At 56.1% G+C, this 22,836-nt stretch overlaps 1 protein-coding gene across 9 annotated transcripts in view; it reads left to right on the top strand.

Annotated features, from left to right (window-relative positions):
- The window catches only part of ACSL6 (acyl-CoA synthetase long chain family member 6), a 55,030-nt gene that overhangs the window by 2,044 nt on the left and 30,150 nt on the right, over positions 1-22,836 (top strand). For 3 of the 9 annotated variants that reach the window (XM_019756081.3, XM_019756087.3, XM_019756082.3), the window contains exons 2-8: positions 15,423-15,643; positions 18,570-18,684; positions 19,357-19,421; positions 19,689-19,790; positions 20,277-20,376; positions 20,849-21,027; positions 21,970-22,002. In XM_019756081.3, the coding sequence (XP_019611640.1) occupies positions 15,423-15,643; positions 18,570-18,684; positions 19,357-19,421; positions 19,689-19,790; positions 20,277-20,376; positions 20,849-21,027; positions 21,970-22,002 (815 nt within the window). Of the gene's footprint in view, positions 1-7,054; positions 7,381-7,990; positions 8,140-9,399; positions 9,587-15,029; positions 15,349-15,422; positions 15,644-18,569; positions 18,685-19,356; positions 19,422-19,688; positions 19,791-20,276; positions 20,377-20,848; positions 21,028-21,969; positions 22,003-22,836 lie in introns of those variants that run through there. The other 6 variants (XM_074313478.2, XM_019756083.3, XM_019756085.3 and 3 more) reach the window with 5 other exon arrangements.

The following is a 22,836-nucleotide window of genomic DNA, read 5'->3' as shown; positions in this document are numbered from 1 at the left end:
CTTGGTGCAGGTGGCAGCTGCTTGTATAGGGGACAAATTTCTCAATGCAGATAGGAATTTCCTCACAGATGCCACACTTGCTGTAAGAGTGAGACTGAGGCTGACGTGTGGTGCTCATTGGCTAGAACACCCCAGACACATGTTGGGACATGCCCAGATCGTGTGTCCACTTTACTTGGGACTTTGCCTGGACCACATCCTTTCTTTGGGGGCAGCAGGGGACTCCTAAGCTAAAACTGAGAACACATTCTGTCTTGTAATCTCGAGGGTCCCGTGGCAGGTGCCAGATCCCTTAGGTTCAGCCAGAAACAGGAGAAGACGCCAAGGTGGTTTCACCTTTTAGTGAAGTTATATGCTTTTTGCCATCCCATCTGGCCCTAGGGAGACAAGGGCTGCCTCCAAGGGGCCACAGGGAGAGATGACATGCAGGTTGGAGGGGAGCCACCTGGAGGAGGAACTGACTACCGACGGGAGGCAGCCATGTGCTCTGAGTCGGTGGAGAGCAAGGGCTGCATCTGTCCTGCTCCCCACTGGGGAGGCCAGCCTACCTTCCACCTGTGTGTTGAGTAGTAAACAAGGAAACCAATAAAATAGATCCAGCATGAGTCAGATGCTGTGCCTGGTCTCAGTGGTGTCAGCACGCAGAGGACTATGGCAGCAATGGAGTGGCACTTCTGCCTGTTTATATGGCACCGTCGTGCAAAGTAGAAAGAGGCACACTTTTTAGCGGATGAGTTTCTAGGAGGGCAACCCTTCCTCTATGCTGATGCAGCCCTGTAACCTTGTACAGGGTCTCGTCTGCTCAACCATATACCCAGGCAGCAGTGACAACTCAGTGGGCTTCTGCAGCCTAGATGGGTGTTTATCAAAGACAGGGAGACCAAACTCCAGGGAGAGAAAGTCAGGCCAGCAAAGGTGTGGAGGAAGAACTGTGGTGGGGGTGGGTCTTCCGGGTCTTCTGACTGGGGAACCCAGGTTGTGGGAGGAGGATGGTGTCTGGATACGAGGGGATTCTGGAGGAGAGGGTTTCGTTTAGGGGTCAGAGAAGCCCTTGATTTAGCTGCAGTGGCCAGGCTGAGCCAGAGGGAGGAGAGTGAATGCTGAGAGAGCAGCAGGACGCTGTTGTGATGTTGTGTATGAGAATAGGTGTGGCCCAAGGATGGCCCATTTGAGGCGGGGCTCTGGGAAGGGGAAGCAGGTGTGACCTTGGGGCAGTGGTGGCTGGCCCTGGTGGCAGAGATTGGTGTGGCAGCCATCTGGCTGTAGGTGTCCTGGGTGGGTGCAGATTTGCACATCCTGGCTCAGCTCAGCCCTATCAAATCTTCCCCACCCTAGGCTCCCATAAGGGTGGAGGACTGGCATGGTGCCTGGGGCCATCTCATGGGGCCCAAGAAGGCAGATAGGACCCCGACAGATGGTGGAGCTCCAAGCAGAGCAGCTGAGGACATGCCTCACTAAAGAAGGCCGGATTTGCACGTGGTACTCCACCTTGTGGGAGAATTCTGACCTCAGAGCCTTTCATGCTCCCTAGCCTGTGCTAGGACATAGGGGTGGTCCCAGTGAGAGCACAGAGACACCAGGGGGCAGCAGAACCCAGCCATTCTGCTCCGGCTGGTTTTCTGTTCCTTTGGTTATAAGGGCTCTTTGGTTGACCTTCAGAAGGTCAAATTTGGCTTAGCCACAACCCCACTTGGTACCCAGAGCTGTCCCATACACACAGCAAGCAGGGTAAGTGAGTATGAAGCTCCGGCTTATTTGCAAAAGGAAGCAAAAGTTACAGGTCTTTGTATAACAGAAGCTGCACTGCTGTAAGTAGCCAGTGCCTCGCATATGGTAGGCATTCAGATATTCACTGAATGAGTGCTGTGGGTGGGGGGGATATTTTTTTTATGGGGGGAAGTGCTGTTGCAAACCTGCTGACTTGACTGCTAGCTACCACGTGTCAAGCACCGTGGTCCACAATTCCCCACGCTCTCCTTTAATCCTCCCCAGATGAGGCACCGAGACACACGTGTAGTAGCAACTGCTAAGAGCTGCCCGACCCCGTTCTCAGACTTGCAGTCCAGGGAGGGAGCACCAGGCACGATCAGGCTTGTCAGTGGGCACAGGCAAAGAGCGGTCCTCGGACAGGCAAGGGTTTAAAGAGAGGACGGGGTGAAGTGCCAAAAGTGGGGGCTGGCACACAGGAAAGTTATAGCTAAAGTTATAACAACCTGAAAAGGGGGTGTAGGAGTCTGACACGCAGAAAGGGAGTAAGGAAAGAAAAGGCATTCCAGATATGAAGAAAGATTGGCAGTAGGAATGAATGAAGTCTAGGGACACACTCTGCCTGGACAGTGAGGTCGGCAGGGCTGGGCTCTGCAGGCCCTCGGACGCCAGGCCAGGCAGCATGTGTGTGTGGTGGCTGCATCAAGGATGTGCGGCCCCAACTGGGCACGTGGATGGCCAAGGGGACACTATCCCTGCGCTCCACAAGCCACATGCTTCCCCTGGTGGCACGTGTTCCACTGAACTACAGTCTTTGGCCTCCTCCACTAGCCCTCCGACTTCCTTGGGGGCAGGGCCAGGGTGTCTCCTCTCTGCCCCAACCTGGGGCCGGGCACACAGTGTGCACAGCGTTTATTGTATAAATGAATGACATGAAGAGTTCTCTGAAAATAATGTAATAATGAGGTGTTTTATAAGCCATTTTCACGCCACAAGTTGGTTAACAAACAACAAACCTGGACTGTGCCAGACTCTGTGCCCAGCTGGGCAACGATGCCAATATGGTAGACGTGGTAGGGGACAGCAGGCAGGGCCAGGTCAGCCTTCACTGGAGAACCCTTAGTGCTGGGAACCCAGAAGAGAAGGAGGTGCTCCAGACGTGTCTGATGAATGAATGAATGAATGAATGAATGAATGAATGAATGAATGGAACGGCTACAGGGTGACTGGTTTTGTGGAACATAGTCTTCTCTGAGGATGAGATCCTATTGTTTCCTTAGGGCTCCAATTTTCCAGTCTCCCAGTAGGATGGGAACTCTGGCCAAGCACAGCTGAAAGGAGGCCCCAGTCAAGGTCTGCAGCTCACTGGATGGTCTGGTATGATGACCCCACTCCATGGCTTGGCCTGGCCGGAGTCCCCGCCAATCACTCATTGGGCCCCAAGAGGGGAGTGCTGTGGGCGTGATGCTACTTTGGGCCCTGGGGGTTCTCCTTCAGCATGCCCCGGGCTTGTCCCGCATCATCACTTGGCAGCTCTGGGAGCCCATGGTCGGTGTGGTCATTCCCAGACGTAGTTCCTTTGTGTGGCTCCTGACGCATGTGAGGCTTGGGGTCTGTGACAGGTAGAAGTGGGAAGATGGGAAGTGGGTTAGGACAAATTCTGAGCTGAGCTGAGCTAGCTATTCTGACGCCCAATCTGTAATGTCAGAGCCAGGAGGATTTCAAATCTCAAGAAGTCTCACCTCTGCCTATTCACCTGCTCTTCCTGGAGACACCTTTCCTCTCCCCGAAGCTACTCCAGGCATTTTGCTGGGGGGTGTCTGTGGAGAGTTGGGGATGGCTAGCTTCTGATTGACCATCTGCCCATTCAGACCTGCATTCTGAGATAGCCCTCTCCTGGGGCTTTTAGAGCAGGAAGCCAGGCCAGGATGGGCCAGTGAGGGAACAATCAGCACCTCAGTTTTCAGACCTTGGGACAAGCAAATCTGGGTTGGAACCTCTTGAGGCCAGGAACAGACCTAGTGACTGACGGCCGTTGGAGGAATGAGAGGGAGGATGGGTTGAATGGGCAACGTTAAGACAGATACCACTAACTGCGCCTGCTAGGAACCTGCCTGACGCCTGGCACACTGCAGCCGGGCCACCAGCACAGGAGATGGATCCCGAGGAACCGAGCAGGACTTTGCCCTGCTACAACCTCCTGCTTTTGCCTTAGTGTGTGGATCATTGTTGGGGCTAAGGCTCCTCGGTGGGGCTCCTTCTGACCACAAACCCCTGCCCCAGCCGTGTCTGTAAACCATTACGGGCACTGACTACAGATCCTGCGGAACAGGCGGGAGGGACAGTGAAGTCAACCAGAGACAGGACAGCAAGGCCAGCTAGAGGCCTCACAGCAAGAACAGTCAGAGATGGGGATGGGAAGGTGGTCAGAGCTGGGACAGGCAGCTGCAAGATGGGCTGTGGGCCAGCCAGTGAGGTTGGACAGGGAGATTGGCCAGAGGCTGGACGGCAAGGTCCTAGAGACCAGTGAGAGGAAGGCAGCTCTCAGCATGGAGAAGGAGCACTTAGCTGGGACCCATCCAGGCCTGCGGTGACTCCTTAACTTTGGGAGGGCCAGTGCTGGGGCTGCATGAAGCTACCCAGACCCCAGGACCCTGCTTAGTGTCGGGGGAACGTCAGTGTTAATGGTGACAGTACCTCCCGGCAGCGGGGGTGGATGCGGTTCTCTGGAGGACACCTTCGACTCACCCATACTCAACACCCCACCCCGCCTGCAGGCTTCCTGCCCCGCAGGTCCAGCTATGCCTGGGGTGGTGGAGAGAAACGGAGGGCAGGCCTTCCCCCAGCCAGCAGGTGGGAGATTTGGGAACGTGTGTCCCTGATCTCCTTGCCACAGTTCAGACAGCAGGAAAAGCTGTGACCTGTGAAGGCTCCTTTCCCATCGGGACTAAAGTGTCCTTTCTCCTCCCCCTCCTCTGCCTCCTGCTTCTCCTCACCAGGGCAGCTCCATGAACACTGTGCATACTATGTAGCCCCAACTGACAGTGGGAAGACCCCCAAGGGAGGCAGCATGGCCAGTCATCAGAGATGGACTAAGAGGCTGACAAGGCCCGTTTGCCTTGGATTGTAGATTGATTGGCAGAGTGTCCCCCAACCCTCCTGGTGGTTCAGAATCAGTCCTTAGGTGGTTTTGTCCTAGATTTCCTCTTGCTGTGTCATTGTCTCCTGTCAGTGGGAGTCTGAGTAGCATCCATGCTTCATGGAGTACAGACTTGTGCTGAGGTTGATGGACAGCTCCTGGTGACCCCCGGGGCTCTGACACGCAGCATTTCTGGCCTCTGAAAATCTGAACAAGATCAAAGTCTGACCTTGTCTTGGTGCCTCTGTTGAGGATGGAGTCCAAGTCCTGGAGTGTTCCAGAAGCTAGTGATTGCACCCTGGGCTCTGGGTCACCCCAAACCTCTGTCCACAGCTGGAGGGCACTGGTGGCGGCAGCACTGGGGACGGCGGGCGGAAGCTATTCCTCAAAGTCCTCTCCGTGCACTGCAAGGTCTTTTGTTTACCATTGTGCTTTTCTTCCCATTTCTTTTTCCATGTTTACCATTAACACCATGAAAATGACTGAAGTTTCCTCATATAAAAAAAGGTTGCTACCTCAGACCCAGCCATTACTATTTTTGAAAAGGACAAAACCAACAGAGCTTCAGAATGGGCCACCCCATTTCTTGCTTTCTCTCCCCACTCACCACCCCCACCCCCAACCTGACGCAGTGCTTTCCTCAGCGGTCACAGGACCCTCTGGAAAGATGGTTGGTTCAATGAGAATCCAAATGATGGTGCTCTCGGTGGCTCAGCGAGAACGTCTAACAGCCCTCCCGGGCCAGCCAGGGCCTCATTTTGCTTTGGTCTGAAAGAGATTTTTGTTTTTGTTTTTTTTTGTTTTCTGGTGAGAACAGCCCCAGCCTGGCCAGGCTGGAGCCAGTGGCAGGAATACAAACCCTTTCATGTGACAGGCCCAGAGTGGAGAGAGGCAGGCCTGCCAGCAGCAGGCCCTCCCCTGCCTCTCCTCCGGGAGGTGGTCATTTGCATATTTCCCATTCACCATGGCCTTGAAAAGGAGGCCTGAGTCCTCAGTGCTCCCTGCCCAGCTGAGGGCTGAGCTGCTTGAGCCTGGCATTAACCCTGTGGATGCCCTGGGCTCTCCTGCCAACCACAGGACTTGGCAGCCAGAGGGCAGTGAGAGGCAGTAGCAGCTGCTGTGTGGCCCTGGGCTCCAGAGGGATCATTCAGGAGGTGGCAGGGTCCCATCGACCAGCACAGCTACCCACTGAACTGAGGGAAATTCACATTTGTTTCTTCTAGTGGCATTCAGAAGAGGAACTTTGTCAAAGTATGGGGAAGCCAGAAAATTAACTATCAAATTTGCCATAAAATTTCCCTTTAACCAAAGGCAAACCTCTCTTTTCTCTGCTCATTGTCTGTTCTATGCGAGAACAATGACACCTAGAATGCTGGGTAAAGTTCCCATGTTGCCTTCTGGCTGCAGCAGCCATCACGTTGGCAGGTACCTAGGGGCACAGCTTGCCTCGGGCACTTTTATACCCTAAAACCCTGGGACAGGTCAGAGGAGCTGGTGGGTGCATTAGCTTGTGGCTGCGACTTCAAGGCAGGAGGCATCTATCCAGTGCCAACCACAGTCCTTCCTTCTGTAGCTCCACGCTCCCGCCCAGCCTCAGCCTCCTGCCCCAGTCCGCAGTGCAGCCAGGCCCCTGCCTCCTTCCAGGAGCCCCGACATCGTACAGGCTCTCCCTGGGACTTCCCAACCCACTTCTGTCACTCTGTCCCTTTCTCAGGACACTCTGCCTCCTGATCCGCTCTTTGCTCTCCCTCCCTGACTGAGAATGTGCCTCAAGTTCTGTCTTTTGTGCATTTCTCCCTGAGCAGGGTGTCCCCAGCTGCTCCCGAGTGTACAAGCGGGCTCCCCCTACCTCAGTGGCCCCAACTAGATCCTAGCAGGGCCCACCCTAGCTGGAGGAGGTCACACCTGTACCCTGTACTCTGGCCACCTGAGAGCATGGCCCTGCAGGAAGCAGCCCCTGTTCCCTTTACTGAGCTTGAACCTATAGGGTTTGTAGTGCGTCCTCAATCTGGGCCAGGCATGGAAATGGATCGCTGCCCCTGAGGCCAGGACTGGCAGCCCTAACGTGGACTGGCGGGGAGGGAAGAGGGTCATGTTGCAGCCCCAGAATTTGGCTGTCTGCACAGTGGGGCCTGGCCAGGGGGTTTCCCTCTGCCTGTGTGGTGCTCACCGCCCTCGCCGGTACCCCAGGGCCGTGCCTGCTGTCCCAGGGCGTGGTGTGGAAGGAAGGACGGGTGAGGCCAAGTCTCGTCTATACCGTCAGTCCTGGTCACTGGACCTTGTAAATATTTCCAAAGGGAACGCTACCACTGTCTTTGCCTCTGCCGCGGCTCTTTGTCCTGAGAATTTTGTAGGATTTTATTTGTAGGAAGCTCTACGTTTATCTCAGAGCTTGTGAAAGACACTGTGTTTCTCTTTGCTCTTCTGTTCTCAAGGCTATTTATATTTCTCAGTTCCTGAAAGTGTTGTTTGAGCCTGGCTTCACAGTACTATCGTCAGGAATGTGGGCCCATGGTCCCTGACCAGACCTTGGGGTGAGTAAGATTCTTGGGGTGGGAGGCGGAGGGCGTGGAAGCTGCTTCCCACACTGAGGTCTGTTCACAGTGAGTTCGGGCTAGTTTGGGACAGGTGGCCCTGCCCGGTGGTGAGGCACAGCCACGCTCATCTGGGCCTTTCCACCTTCAAGAGGCTTACTTGAACCTTCAGAGCTATAATTGGGCTCCTCAGGGAGGCTCGGTGGGTGAGCTACCCTGTAACCCAGCAACCCTGCATCATGGGCCTGTCTCTCCTGGGGTTGTGCAGTCGGTCTCACCTGGCAGTTCCCGCCTCTGGGAGGCTCTCGGCCCAGCTCTACCCCAGTCGTCAGTGGTTCTGTGGCTTTAATTAAAACCCAAGAGGAAGATGGAGAGAAAGCCCCTCTCTCACAGCAGAGACCAGCGTGAATCCCAGTGTGGATGGGGTGGATGCTGGGCTAAGTGTGAGCTGCTGTTTTTGTGTCTCTCTAGGTCAGGGCCACACAGATGTGTTGGTGAGATTTGTGCTTTTCTTAACCTAGCGACTTGGCCACAGAGTCCTGGGGCAGAACTGCTGCCATGGCCCCATGCCCCTGGCACTCTGTGTAGTTTTCTTTCAGTCAGGAACTTGGTTTGGGCACTGGATTTTCTGTCTCAGAAGCTGCCCTGAGAAGCATTAAAGGGAGCTTTCAAATCTTACTTAAAGACATCTCTGAAGATGTCTAGAGGAAAGTAGGGAACCTGCCAAGAAGGAAATGGAAGGGGCTTTGTGGTCCAAAGGTGGGTACTTGGGCATTTGTGCATTTTAAAGCTTCCTCCAGGTGGATTTGGGGACGCAGAGGTCTGGGGACGGAGATAGGCTTGTGCCAGTTTCCTGGTGAGGGCTGCGGGGGCAGGAAGCTCCTCATGGCTTACCCCGGGTGGTAGGGTAAGCAGTGGAAGACGTATCAGTCCCAATGAAGGTGTTGTGAGGCCTGTGGACTCTAGGGTTGCCAGGCAGGTTGTGCAAACCATCCTTAAGTGGGAGCTCAGAGCACTGGGCCATGGCCTGGGATGGTCTTGCTACAGAGAAAGTGAGCTGGATGTGGGGGGCAGTGGTCCGGTCCTGGAAGGCTCAGAAGCAGCAGTTGTGGTTAGGGCTTGGTGGGCGGGTGGTGAACTGGGTCTTGTAACCTGGACCTGCCTTTTATTCTCTAGTGGTGGACACCTGTGTGCCCAGCCACATGTGGCCCATGGAGGTAGGTGTGAAAAAAGCCCATACCTGATCCCCATGCCCACCCCTCACCCTGTGGAAACAGACCTCACAGGAGGGAGGCCCTGGAGGCCCTGGGACTTCAGTGTCCCAGTTTTCCAGAGATGCTGAGGGAGTTCAGAGCTCAGTTTTGATTCCAGCAGGCCAAGGTGTGGATTCTGGCTCCAGGATGGCTGCTCCCCTGGCAAACCAGGGAAATGGCATTACGAGGGACTGCTGTGCCGCCCTGGGGGCTTATGCAGGAGATGAGCCAGTGTCTCCACCTGCTGACCCTGACCCTTAGTCTGGAGTGTCCCTGCTGCCCAGAGCGTCTCTGAGTAGATGTTTTATTTGGGACTGTGTTCAGTTTCCTTCCTCTCCCCAACTAGGCTGGTTATGACCTTGGGGGGTGGGAGGGGTTGGGGGGCGTCTCCTGGGTGATGGTGCAGGCCTCCTGCAGCACCAGACACCTGGCATCCCCACCCACACTCCCACCCCTTCCCACCACCCCACACTCCTGCTGGCTGCAGGTCCCCAGCCCATGCTGAGGCCCTGGCCTAGTCAGTGTCACAGATGGATGTGTCAGGAGGCTTTGTCCTTAACCAACCCATTTGGTAAACTCCTCTCCAGAACTGAAGATGGAGTGGGGGTGGGGAGCAGAGGGGTGTGAACTGAGGCTCAGGCAACCTGGCAGAGTGCGGGTTAAGGCTGGGTTGCTTGGCTCTGAGCTGATTTGAGCCAGCGCCGCCCAGTGTGCAGATAGAGGGGGGGCGGGCAGCGGGGCCCTTGAGGGGCCAGCAGCTTCTCATAGAGCTGTCCTGTGCCCAGGTCCCTGCCAGACCTGCTCCCACGGCTGCCAGGGAGTCTCTGCCACCACTGCGAACACCTCCAACAGCACCCGGCTTCTCAGAGCAGGCGGCCGTTGCCATCGGCTGTCCCCAGGAGGGCAGACTTGGGGCAGGGCCTTCGCCACTTTTGTGCTTTGATCAGGATGTGGTAAGCTCTCTCCCTGAGCCCCACACACCCTTTACACGCAGAGCCGGGTACTGGTGGGACCAGCTTAGCCGCCTCCCCAGTGCCAGGAGCCTGCTGGAAAGGTAGGGTGTGATGAATGTACTTTTGCAAGTTGTCTCTGAGCCCTAATGGCAAAGAGATGGAGGAGCCGCTTCAGCTAACTACTATGTCCTGAGTTGTCCCCTTTCTACACGCCTGGCACTGCACTCTCTGTCCATGAGCTTGTTCAAGATGAGGCCCAGAGGGTGAAGTGACTTGTCCAAGGTCATACAGCTATCAAGAGTCTGAGTCAGGATTTGGACCCAGGTCAGTCTGGCACCAGAACTCCCCTTTGGGCCCTTTCCCTAGATTGTTTGCTAGGGACCCTGGGCCCTGGCAGAGACTGTGATGTTCTTTTTCGAGCTATTCACTGGGAGTTGAGCAGGTCCCTTCAAGATCTTATGGCTTGCCTTGTGCTTCCCCACCCTTTCTGAAGGACTGAGAGGTTTGCAGAGACCCTGAACCCCATTGCAAGAAGCCCGACCCCACTTCAGGCTGACACAGAGGGAAGCTGGGTGATACTAAAGGGAGGGAAGAATCTGAGGACCATAGAGTGCCAGCAGGATGAGTTTGGACTTTTGCCCTAAGGTAGTCCAGAGCCAATGAGGTTTTTGAGCAGTGGCATGATACGGTCACATCTGTGTATCAGGAAAGGAACTTTGGTATCAGCAAAAGCATGGGTCAGAGCAAGGAGACGTGTGAAGAGGCTGGTGTGGGAGTCTGGATTGCATTCAGTGGTAGCCGCACCAGGCCAAGGGCTGTGGGGGTGGAGAGGAGTGGTGAGGTTTGGGAGATATTTAGCAGGTAGTCCTCACAGAACCATTGAGCTCGATTGAAGGTCTAGAGTGCTGGGCTTAGGAGGCTGGACCAGCAAAGGGTTCTCAGAGCCGAGCCATGGCCCCAGGGCCACCTCCACAGGGAGAGTGCTCTGGTGGGACTCTGCCTCTGCCACTCTGTCACCTCGGAGCCAATAGGCTTCCCGCAAGGGCCCCCTTCCTCCCATTGTCTCCCTTCGTGGGTTTTGAGAGCTATGACTCTCACCACCCACCTTCCATGTGCCCTGAATCAGCAGAGGACCTGATGAGGTAGGTGGGGGAGTCCCAGTCTCCCGAGCCTGTGCCACCACTTGGTATTCTGAACTGGTCTGGGCTGGAGAAGAAGGCATAGGATATGCCAGAGAATGGGAGGCTGGTTCCTGCTGAGGGCTGGGTCCTCCCGCCAGGTGAATATTTACACACACTCACAGCCGCTCACTTGGCAACACCAGCACCACTGATTCCCTTGGGTGCTGTTTGCCCCCACCCCCGTCCCGTACCCCCTCCCCTAGGCTGCTGCAACCAGGAGAGCCTCCTGGGCATGGAAGGAAGTGACACCGAAGCCCAGCCCAGGTCAACAGAGAGGGCTTGGAGGTCAGAGGAGGCCAAGGCCCTGTGAACTACGGAGATGAGAGCAGACTCCCAGTCCTGGGCTTTGCCCTGCCCCGTGCCCAGGGCCTGATGGTACAGGCTGGCTCTGAGGCCCATGTCCTCAGAGGACCTGAATTTGCAGCTCTGCCCTCCAATAGCTCCCAGGTCTGAAGACAATCTCAGGGTAAATGTAAGCGGTCCTGACTCTGTCTGAGAAGGTCAGTGAGCCTGGAACAATGACATCCTCTGGTCACTGCCCAGCGGGGTGGGGGTGGGGGTGCTGGCCCAGCTTCAGGACAGAGGAGCTGCAGCCACGTCAGACGCCTCCTTCGTGGTGGGCGCCTGATAGGAACCTGGGGAGGAGTGGGTGGCCAAGGCCTTTGCCCACCCCCTTCCATTGCCCCAGCTGAGGGGGCTTCCTGGAGGAGAGGTACCAGCCGTGAGAAGATGGCGAATGTTTGATGTGAGGCCAGGAGGGACCCACTCATAGTGTGTGCGTGGCAAACAGTGAGCGACTGGTCGCACCGGCTTATTCCTCTCGCAGGCCTGGGGGCCCAGTGCCGCGCCCCTCCCCCTGCAACCTGGGCCTGGGCTCTCTGAGCAGGTCTAGAGCTAGGTTTTTATGTTTGTTTGCGTTGGTTCAGCATCACTGCAAAGGAGAGCATGGCTTGTGGGTGTGGATGGTGCAGTGTTGGCAGGGGTGAGGTGCAGTACAGCGCAAGGCAGTGGTTTGGGGGGCTGTAGTCAGGGGCTTGAGTCCTGGCTCCCCCACTTGCTCCCTGTGTACCAGTAAATGGCAGTAATTTCTTCAGTGGAGTCTGTGTTCCCACCTTATAGTGAGTCCACGGAGCTGTTGTGAGGACCAAACAGTGCAGTACGTAAGCAAGGGCTTCCCAGGCCCCAGGAATTGAGTGAGTTCAGACTCGTTCTGTTCTCGCCTCTCCTGGAAACTGATACTTTGGTGACTTCTGAAAGCTTGGTGCATCTTGGAGACCCTCCTCAGACTTGTGGCTCTAACACTTGTGTAAGAGTTCATGGGCTCAAGACTTTACTTCCTGCATAGGATATTCAGTTCACGAAGTGCTCCGTGGTCTGTCTCAGTTCCAGCCTTTGTATACAGTGGTACCTCGGTTTTCGAACGTAATCCGTTCCAGAAGACCGTTCAGGTTCTGAAACGTTCGAAAACTGAGGCACGGTGTCCCCATAGAAAGTAATGCAAAATGGATTAATCTGTTCCAGACCTTTAAAATCAACCCCTAAAACTGCAAATTTAGCATGAATTTCACTATCTAATGATACCATAGATCCATAAAATTTACGGTGTTCGTAAACCGAAGTGTTCGTCAACAGAGATGTTCGAAAACTGAGGTACTATTGTGTTTGCTTCCCTCCGCTTGGGTCACCCTTTCCTTCTTGCCCTTCAGTCTCTGCCAGAAGCCTGCCCTGACTCTTCATACCTGAGTCGGGCACCTCCTCTGGCTCCCATGCCTGGTCACAGCCCAAACCACACTGCATAGCACTGCCCACTCCCTCATGTGTCTCCCCCATGGGACTGAGGGCAGGCCCACATCTGGCTTATTCCAGTGCCCAGTACTAAGCTAGATGAGAGCGGGGACCTCTAGGTGAATGCATGGGTGGATGGATGGATGGATGGATGGATGGATGGATGGATGGGTGAGTGGGTGACTGGGTGGGTAGATGGATGGATGGATGGATGGATGGGTGGATGGATGGCTTTGGCCATTCAGGACGGTGCTCTGTGAAAACCCCAGCATTGCAGCAGATGCCACAAATGCCCATGTTCTGCTGTAGCTTAGGGCCCATGAGCAACTGCCAAGGACCAGGCACTGGTGGTAATGAGATTCCAGGATTTTCTCTAAAACTTCTGGGACCGTATGGCTGAGCTTTTAGGAGCTTGGTAGGGTCTTTTGGGGGCTTGGCTTCCCAGACCACTGAGTCAGTTCAACCCATTAGAGGAAACACCAGTCAGCTCAGAGCCCATCCCATGAGCTTGTGGATATCTGGATTGTCCACTATGTAGTGAGTCATTTATCTGATGGGCTTGCTGTGACTTGGTCTTAGGGAAATAAATGTCCCAAGAAAGCCAGCTGGCTGCCTGGCCAGGACCGTCCCCAGAGCAGTTTTCCTTGAATCCACTGTGGTCTATAGCTGAGCCTCTGCTTTGCTGAGGAAGAAACTTAATTTGATCAACCTGCCAGGAGTGGTTCATTCCTATAGGATGGCTTCAAAACTGACCCAGTCAAGGAGGCTGCTGGTAAAACTGGATTTCTGGCTCAAGACTTCAGTGAGAACGCTCTGGCTAACTGGGGGCCCACTTTCTCTGCTCCCCAGGGAGCGCCCAGAGCCTGTGGCTCGTTTATGATATAATAGTTTCTGAGTGTTCCCGGGACTCGGACAGCCCATTGTGCCATCTGCAGAGCAGAAACTCCTGTGGGGCCACCGTGCCTGGGCCCAGCCACCTCTGCCCAGTGTTTGGACCAGCCTGGACTGATCAGCCGCCTTGCTCTGACAAGCACCCCCTTAGCTATCTCTTTAGTCCTGGCCGGCGTACTGTACTATGCCAGATACTGTACAAGGAACTTTCCATGCCTGAGTGATCCTGCTCCCATTTTAAAGATGGGGAAACAGAGGACCAGAGAGGTGGTGTATGCTCAGTCTCACGTAGTTTCTAAGAGAAGGAGGAGGGGTTTGAGCTGAGGAGCTTTACTTGCTTTCTCTGCAATGACTTTGCACATCACTGGCCTCATGCCCAGTGAGGTGATGTTACAAATACCATTTAGTGGTATTTCAGCAGATCTCTGCTTTCTCAGGGGTCAAGCCATTGCTGTTTGGCTCCTGTCCCGTGGCTGCAGAGTGGCTGCTGTTCAGTTTCTCATTATTTTCCAAGAAGAGAAACCACAGCCATGCTTCCAAAGGTTGAGGACCAGGAGGAGGGTGCCCGTGGATGGTGCATGGCAACCTGGAGCCCAGCAGCCTCACAGGGCGGACAGACCTATAGGTGTCATGCAACGCTTCTAGCCTTGGGGCCTGCTGGGCAGTGATACCAGGGAGGCCTCTGCAGGGATGAAAGCAGTCGATGCCAGGCCCACCCTGGCTCCCTCCCTCAGCCCTGGGCGAAGTGCAGACTCCTGAGCCCAGCTGGCCGGATGGCTGCCCAGCCAGCACTGCTTCCCTCCTCAGCTGACAGGAGGCTGGGTAGCCCCTGGTGCCTGCTCTCTTTGAACCCAAACCTGTCAACCAGTGCTTCTCACAGACGTGTTCCCACTGCCTACCCCCGGCCACTCTCCATGTCCCCCCAACAGGCCCACTGTGTCCGCTTGCACTGCGATGGGTGTGCGTGGCCCCCTGACCACCACATGCGTATCCCAAGAGACGCTGCTGCCCTGGGAGTGCACAGTGCTTTGCTCAGCCTTTCTCTCTGAGCCTCAGTTCCTTTCCCTTGCCACCAGGTTAACACCTGCCCCTCTCTGCCATCGCCCTTTTCCTCTGGCTAGTAGCTGGTGGGATCCCAGATGGGGACATCCCAGGTGGGGAGAGCTGGGCCTCTTGGTGCTTGGTCTGGGGCCAGCGGAGCGGTGCCTGGGTCCCACCTCCGCTGCTCTTGGGAACTCTGCTATCCTTAGGAAGTTGGCGGCAGCATCCCCTCTGGCCCTGGTGGGTCTTTGGCTCCACATTTTCTATAACGAGAGCTCATGGTGGGCCAGGCTATGGGCTTGGAGGGACCCCACTGTGTGTTACCCACTGGACCCTTGTCCTCACATCCTGAGGGCTGGAGGTGTCTGTCAGGGCAGGTCTGTGGGCTCTGCCCCGGTTGCCTTCTCTGTGTCCCTCAGGGTCAGGCCTCGGGCTGCGAGCTGGGAGGTGGAATGGGAGGAGTCTGCGTCCCTTCACCCCACTCCTTCTGGGCGCTGCGCCAGGCATGCCTGCTGCCATCTGTCCTCCCCCTCCCCCACCTCCGGAGCAAAGATGAGCAAAATGCCCTGACTACACAACGGAGGCAGAGCACCCAGGGCCTGGGGCTCAGGAGCCAGTGACTGCAGAACTGTCAGAGCCCCTGGAAGATACGGAAGCAGCTGTCAGCTGTGGCCCAGGGCCTGAGCATATGGTTCTCAGGGAAGCTGGCTAGATGTCTGACGGTCAGGTGTGACAGCTAAGGGTTCTGGCCTGTCACCGGAACGGCCCTTCTAGGAGACTGTACGCCCCACCGGTCAGGGCCTGCCCTACAGCTTTTCGCCAAGGCCTGGCCAAGGTCACTGTGTCTCTTGTGATCCAGGACAGGTGGGGAGACACACCAAGGACTCCCCTAGCCTGCCGTCAGGCCTGCCCTCTCACCTGCCTCTTGTTTCCTGCAGAGTTCGTTTTCTCGCTGCTGGAGAAGATGCAGACACAGGAGATCCTGCGGTTGCTGCGGCTGCCCGAGTTGGGTGACTTGGGTCAGTTTTTCCGCAGTCTTTCAGCCACCACCCTCGTGAGTATGGGTGCGTTGGCCGCCATCCTCGCCTACTGGTTCACTCACCGGCCAAAGGCGTTGCAGCCACCATGCAACCTCCTGATGCAGTCAGAGGAAGTGGAGGTGAGCAGGGCGAGAACGGTGGAGCTGTGGAAAGTAGTGGGCAGAGGCCAGGCATCTTGAAGGTAGAAGCCAAACTTATGGCTTATTTGACCTGAAATGGCCCAGAGACTCTTGGTTTCCCTCGGCAGCCAGCCAGCAAGCCCCCGTGACCTTGAACAGAGTCTCTCAGAAACTGAACCCTGGGCAGAACCTGACCTTGGCCTTGCCCTGGGCTTCTAGTTTGCCTGCTTCTTGGGTGGGAATCTTGGCTCCTTGGTTCCCCAGTAGGAGGCCTAAGCAGATTCTCAAGAGGCTACCAGGTCAATTCCCTTCCAAACTCTTCCCAGTGCCCAGCCCGGGTCTGGTGCTAAGACCCAGATCTGAGCCCACCCCGATGCCCTCCCCTCCCAGAGCACACAAGGGGAAGAAGGTACAGTGGCCCTGGCGAAGTCTAGAAATATCAGTGTGATTTATTTTTCTGTTAAACTTATGGAATTTATTTTGCCTTTTTAAAAATTGCCTTTTTTGAAACCTTAATTCTCTTCATTTTGAATAGATAATATATTCACACCGTTCAAGAGGAACAAAAAGACACATATTGAAAAGCTTTTCCCTCTTCCTGTAGCCTCCCCATTCTCTACGCCTGAGAACCGTGTGAATGGTTGCCTGTGAGCAAATGTATAGCTTCCCACCCCCCTTTTAAATGCCACCACACTGCATACTCTGGAGCACCTTGTGTTCTGATCTGGACGGTGCATCTGGGTGACCATAAGCATGGCAGTTTTGCCTGGTAGAAGAGGGCACAAGTCGAGGGACCCTCAGGGTATTTCCCAACAGAAGGGTTGATGTGTGCGAAGCTGCAAGTGTGTGATAATGTACCTGGTGGCTTTGGGAAGCGTGGCTGGGCTGTGGAGAGGGGCTGCAGATGGGTGAGCAGAGTGGTAACAAAAATGGCCTTTGGTGACCAGCAACCCTGGGTTTAAAGGCTGCTTGTGCCTCTCACTAGCCATGTGGTCCTTGGCAGTTTCTTACCTCTCTGAGCCTCAGTTTCCTCAACAGTCGGGTGAGTAATAAAAGAGTGCCTACTTCCTAAGGCTGTGTAAGGATCTGCTGAGATGGTACAGAGAAAACTCTCAAACTAGCTGTTTTGGGTGAGCTTCTGACGACAGCGCACCTGGAGAGGACAGCGAGGGCAAAGCCACATGAACTGGGCAGGGACCCTCGGGGTGGGCAGGACGCTTTTATTTGGGGTTTTCAGTAGTAGGGAGAGACAGGGCCAGTTTATGCTGTAGAAGGGTGTCTGTGGCAGGGGCGGGCATGAGTAGGCAACTGTCACATCTGGGCTGGAGATGACAGTTGTCTGGATAGAGTCTTGATGGCGAGTGGCTCTGGCTCAGTGTGTGAGGGCCACAGAGTCACCGTGTAGGTCTGGCCATGGGCACAGCTAAGGCCTCTTTCCTGGGAAGACTGCGCCCTCCCTTGCCTCATTCCCAGGGTGGCTACAGTGGACGAGGCAAAGGAGAAAGTGGGAAATGAGGTGAGAGAGTAAAGAGGGGCCCAGACTGCAGGGCCTGGTTGCATTTACTCTGTGCTACAGAATGAGAAATGTAATTTGAATCATGTTACTCACCCCAGCTTAAAAGCCTCCCCTGGCTCCTCATTGCCCTCAACCCAAAATCCAGACTCCTTGCCTTGATCTGCAGCCTCTGGCCTCCTCCATTTACCACTTGAACCACCTAAAGTTCCCTGAATGCACTTGTTTCTCCTGTCCCATGCATTTGCACTTGCTCTTGCCTCTGGCGAGACTGCCATTTCCAGCTCATTTTGTCTGGCAAACCCCTATACATTCTTCAAAACCCAGCTCAGCGGCTCCTCCCTGACACACTTGCCACTTGAGTGCCTTCTGTCCCTGGCACGCAGTCTCTTGCTTTGTCATTTCTGTCACCTTGAGTGCTCACCAGGTCTGACAGTATATGCCTGTGGCTTCCCACACGGGTCTTCCATGGGCCTGGTGCTCAGGAAGCACTCACTGGCCAAACAGAACTTTCCACTACAAAAGAGTAGAGAGCCGCCTGTGGTGTTGCTTTACGGCTCTCACAGACATTTTTCCTCAGACCTGATGTTTCAAGAGATGGTGGGCCATGGGCCAGCCCAGTGCAGCCCAAATCGTGCTCAGAGAAGAGGTGGAGCTGTGGTACTGGAGAGTTCTGGGTTTGGGGAGCCTGAGGAGGGGAGGGGACCTGATGGCCGGAAAAGAGGCAGGAGAAGCCCAGCTCCTCTCCCTAGCCTGTGGCATAGAGGGTGTTCGCTGCCCTCCCACTCTGTCCACATCACTGGGGGCCCAGGAATTCTGCCCTTTCCACAGCCTTCTAGGGAAAGTACCTTCAGCCAGTCCTCAAACTCATTCACACTATTATGTGAATGTTGGATGGCACAAATGATTCTTAACCCAGAGGCACAGCAGCAGCAGCTGATGGGATGGGGCACACCTTGGCAGGCTGATCCTGACACTAGGGGTAGCCGGACTCCAGCCAACACTCCATACTCTGTTGTTTGAGTGAACCATACACCTATGAACAGCATGAGATTCTGGATGAAGAGCAACTGAGATTCTGGACCTTTTGTATATGCTGCCCTGGTGTGTGGGTGCTGTGTTTGTGTGGGGGGAGGGGGGACACCAGGGCCCTGGGCCTGTGTGCATGAGCCAACTGTTAGAGAGTGGATGCGTACCAGTCGAGTGTGTACAAGCCACCTGTCTGTGAACCTGTGTACAGGTGGTGTGTGTGCATGGGCCATGTGTGTGAGTGCACACAGAGCATGGCCCAGCCCCGGCTGTGGTCTGGCGGGGTGTGTCTCCAAGCTGTGTATGGCCTGGTACATGCTGGCGCCCTCTCCTGATGCCCCTGCCTGCCTCAGCCAGCTTCTCTGACTTGTGCTTGGCCTTTAGGACAGCGGTGGGGCCCGGAGATCCGTGATTGGGGATGGCCCTCAGCTGCTCACCCACTACTATGATGACGCCAGGACTATGTACCAGGTGTTCCGTCGTGGGCTTAGCATCTCAGGTGAGAGGGGCCATGGGGTGTGGAGGGGCCGTGGCAGGGGTTAAGCAGATGCGAGGGTGAGGGTGAGCCAGCATGGTACCAGGGCCGTGGCAGGTGAGTGGTCCCTAGGTTCAGAGGAGAGCAGCTACTCTTGGCCCTCCTCCCTTCCACCCAGTCAGAGAAGTAGCTGTATCATGTGGCCAAAGGCTGCCCTCAGCTTTGGTCCAGCCCTAGGACTTCCTGACCTTAAGCCATCTCTTAGCCCATACCCTGTATCTCCCATTGGCAGCCCCTGGTGATCCTTGAACTGCCAGGCCACTGGCTGGCATGGTTGTGGACCTGAGCCTCTGAGATGTGTGGCTGACCCAGGGTATAAGGCAAAGGGAGGTGGTCGCAGAGAGGCAGCCTGCCACCTCTGCCCAGGGCAGGTCTCCATGTCCTTTTGGGGGTGCATCACATGGGTGATTGTGGGAGCCAACACTGCCTCAGCCCCCATTCCTGGACCTCCCTGACCCCTGGGGCAATGTCATGCTTGTGTACTTGAGGCCTTCTGGGGCTTCAGCAGGTAGATGGGGGCAGTTCACTTGACCTGTGGACCACCCGTAGTACGAGGTGTCCATCCAGGTGTCTGATGGGCAGGTGGCACCCCCACCCTGCCCCACTCCCTTGCACAAGGCCTGCTTTTCTCTGCAGGGAATGGACCCTGCCTTGGCTTCAGGAAGCCCAAGCAGCCTTATCAGTGGCTGTCCTACCAGGAGGTGAGTGATAGGGGACATGTTCCATCCTGTTTGCCCACACAGACCCGGCACTTGGGGGGCTTGTGGGCACCTAGCTGGGCTTCAGAGGGTCATATTTTCCTTGTCTGGCCTCTCGGCCAAACTCCTGACAGCAGCCTCACAGGGCTGCCAGCACACCTGGGTAGAGAGTTGGGGAGGTCTCTCAGACCTGTCGGGGTCCCACCTGGGGTCTCCCTCCCCTGCTGAAGAGCCCTTGCTTTCCCGTCACTTCCCCACATCTGTGTGCAGGTCGCCGACAGGGCTGAATTTCTAGGGTCCGGACTTCTCCAGCACAATTGCAAAGCAAGTACAGATCAGTTCATCGGCGTTTTTGCACAAAATCGGCCAGAGGTGAGCATCTGCCTTGACTGGTTTTAGAAGTGTCAGTGGAGTAGGGGGTTGGGCACCATAGAGCAGCCCTGTTCCCACTGTTGGTGTGGCTCGGGAGAAGAGGACAAATGGAGAGCTTGGTCCATGCTGTGCCCTCCCCACCCCTCCACCTGCTGCTCCCTTGGCTTTGCCCCTAATCACACCCCACCCAGCCCCACACACAGCTGCTGCCAGAGCCGGTGGGGGAAGGACCTGGCAAAGAAGCCTGATACCCAGAAGTGGGCCTAGGGCTGTTTGGAGCCCCAGGATTCCTTGGGGCAGACATGGTCTCGAAGGCTGTGGGTGAGCAGGCACAACCCATTCCCTCACGGGTTACTTGCCACATGCAGAGGGCCAGCGCAGAGCCCTCTGAGCACAAGACCCAGAGCATGACCCTGGTGGCCTGGGCCTGAGGCAGGATGGCCCCTCTGTCTGTCTGCTCCCCCACCTTGCCCCGTGTCTCCACAGTGGATCATTGCTGAGCTTGCCTGCTACACCTACTCTATGGTGGTGGTCCCGCTCTATGACACGCTGGGCCCCGGGGCTATCCGCTACATCATCAACACAGGTGAGGCCCCCTCTGCCATTCCCTTCAGCCTCTCGGGTTCTGCCACTGGGCTGACACTAACAAGAAGCACTTTCTTCCGCTCTCAGAGAGCTGGGGCTTGCTCTTTGGCCCTAGCTGGCTTCCTGAGCCCCGCTGTCTCCAGTTAGACTTCACCAGAAGTCTCCTTACACAGGCCTGGCTGCCCCTACACAGGCTGCCCTCCCTCTGTGGTTCCCTGTAGCTTAGGCAGATGCGGGGGGCGGTGCACAATCCAAGCCCACTTGGGATGCTGGGGACTGAGCCCGAAGCAAAGGGGTGCTTGGCATTCGCTCCAGGAGATGCTGTGGGCTTCTGCCCTTGGCTCCGCCCAGGCTCCATGCACTTTGCTCTACACAGCACGTGGCCCACACGGCCTGTCTTGCCGCCTGGCACGTGTGGCCCACAGTCACAGCCTGCGCCTGCCTAGCCTGACTCCCCTTGTCGGTCCCTGCAGCTGACATCAGCACCGTGATTGTGGACAAACCTCAGAAGGCCCTGCTGCTGCTGGAGCACGTGGAGAGGAAGGAGACTCCAGGGCTCAAGATGGTCATCCTCATGGAACCGTTCGAGGAAGCTCTGACAGACAGAGGGCAGGGGTGTGGGGTAGTCATCAAGTCCATGCAGGCTGTGGAGGTGAGGGGCTGCCTCTTTCGGGCTCTTTCTGGGCCACCGAGCCAGAGCTGCCAGCGTCTGCCCCTCTCAGGCCCCAGGTGGATGCTGTGGGCCGTCAGGCTGTCAGGCTTCACAGGGCTGGTGGTGGGTGAAGGGGGTGGTGCCCACAGGCATCCGCTACGTGACAGGCTCGGTTGGCTGGCACAATTAATGACACAGGTACCAACAGGAGGGTGGTGCTGCCAGCCTGCCCCTGAGCTGCTCACACAGCCTCTGGAGCATCTTTGTCTCCAGCCAGCCATCAGCCTGTCTGAGCCTGAGGTCAGGAGTCATGGAGAGGTCCTTGCAAATATGTCCCAGGCCCCTAGCAGACAACAGGACCCATTTTTCTGTGCATGGCCTCCTCCAAGCTGTCAGGTTGGTGGCAGCTGGTGGCCTGCTGGAGTAACACAGGACATTCTGGCCTCCAGGGCCTCAGGCCCTGCTCAGTAGAAACTGACCCCAATTCTGCCGTGTGGGATCTGGGCCCCTGGGCCCTCCAGTTCTCCTCCTGCTCCCCTGTCTTCTCCTAACTGTACCTATAATGCCTGTGCATTTGCACCCCTCCATAGCTGAAGGGGCCACACCTACGCTGCCAGCTCCCATCTGCCCCTTCAGCCCTGACCACTAATCTGGAAGCCCAGGCTGCCAAGGCACTCTGTCCTGAACACGTGTCCAGATAAACCGTGGGCACCTCAAGCCGTCTCCCCTTGTCTGTAATGTGGGGGGGGGGGGCTAAGCCTGGATGTGTATCTGAGGAGAGGCCACTGAGGTGGTGTCTTCACGAGGGCCACATCTGGACAGAGAATCCTGAACTCTGGGCTTGGTGCAGGAGCACGACATACAGTGCTGAGTTTATTTTGATTTCTTGTTTTGATTGATGAGAACTTTCAAGCTCTTAAAATCAGTATTTTCCTCTTCCAGGACTGTGGCCAACGGAATCATCACGTTCCTGTGGTAAGCTCATCTCCCAGCAGGTCTTTACGGAGCAGGATGGTGTGCAGGGCCTGTCCTCACAGAGCCCTCACTGTGTGCAGGGGCTCAGTGGAGCGGCCAGAGCGCCACCCCTGTGTTAGAGAGCAGCTCCCCTGAGCAACTCAGGAAATGCCCACTCAGAGCACCCAGGACTTCTGTGGGTACGGGTCCAGAGAGGGGCCTGGAACAGGAGTCAGTCATGTGGGAGGGAGAAAGAAGGGCAGCTAATCCTGGCTACCCCTGCTTCTCCAGTGATGTTGCCTTTGGGAAGTGTTACCTTTTCCCTTTGAATGTAGTGAACTCGCCAGAGGATGGGAAGGACAGAAGCAGCAGCAGAGCCAGAAGTGGACCCCAGGGCCCAGTGGCCTTGTGGCATCAGCGTCTTTGTTCATCTTTGCTGTGTGAACTTTTCTGTGTGTCATCCCCAAGTGACACTGCCTGGGGTCGAGTCACCAGTGAGGGTCACTGCCCCCTGGCAGGGGCCATGTGAGGGCTTTCAGCTTTCTAACACGGCCTTTTGCCTCCAGCCCTCCCTCCAGTTTAGCTCTCCCACTCCCCTCACCTCCGTCAGGAGCTTTGTCACACACAGGCCTGAGCAGGTTACATCCCTGCTTCCCAGGGCCCTTCACAGGTAGCCCTGGTGTGTGCCCACCTCGCACACAGTGCGCCCCAGCCATAGAGACTTGCTGTGACCCCTCAGTATGCCCCGGACTCTGCCTGTGCCCGGGCTAGTTCCTCTCCCAGAATGCCCCTCCTCACCTTATCTGGAGAGATATTGCTTGCCCTTCAATGACGACGTGTGTCACCTCCTCTGGG

The sequence above is a fragment of the Rhinolophus sinicus genome, chromosome 5, assembly GCF_057876585.1.
Source record: "Rhinolophus sinicus isolate RSI-liver-muscle chromosome 5, RSI-T2T, whole genome shotgun sequence".
NCBI classification, from domain to species: Eukaryota; Metazoa; Chordata; class Mammalia; order Chiroptera; family Rhinolophidae; genus Rhinolophus; species Rhinolophus sinicus.
This window is presented reverse-complemented; position numbering and strand designations above follow the sequence as displayed.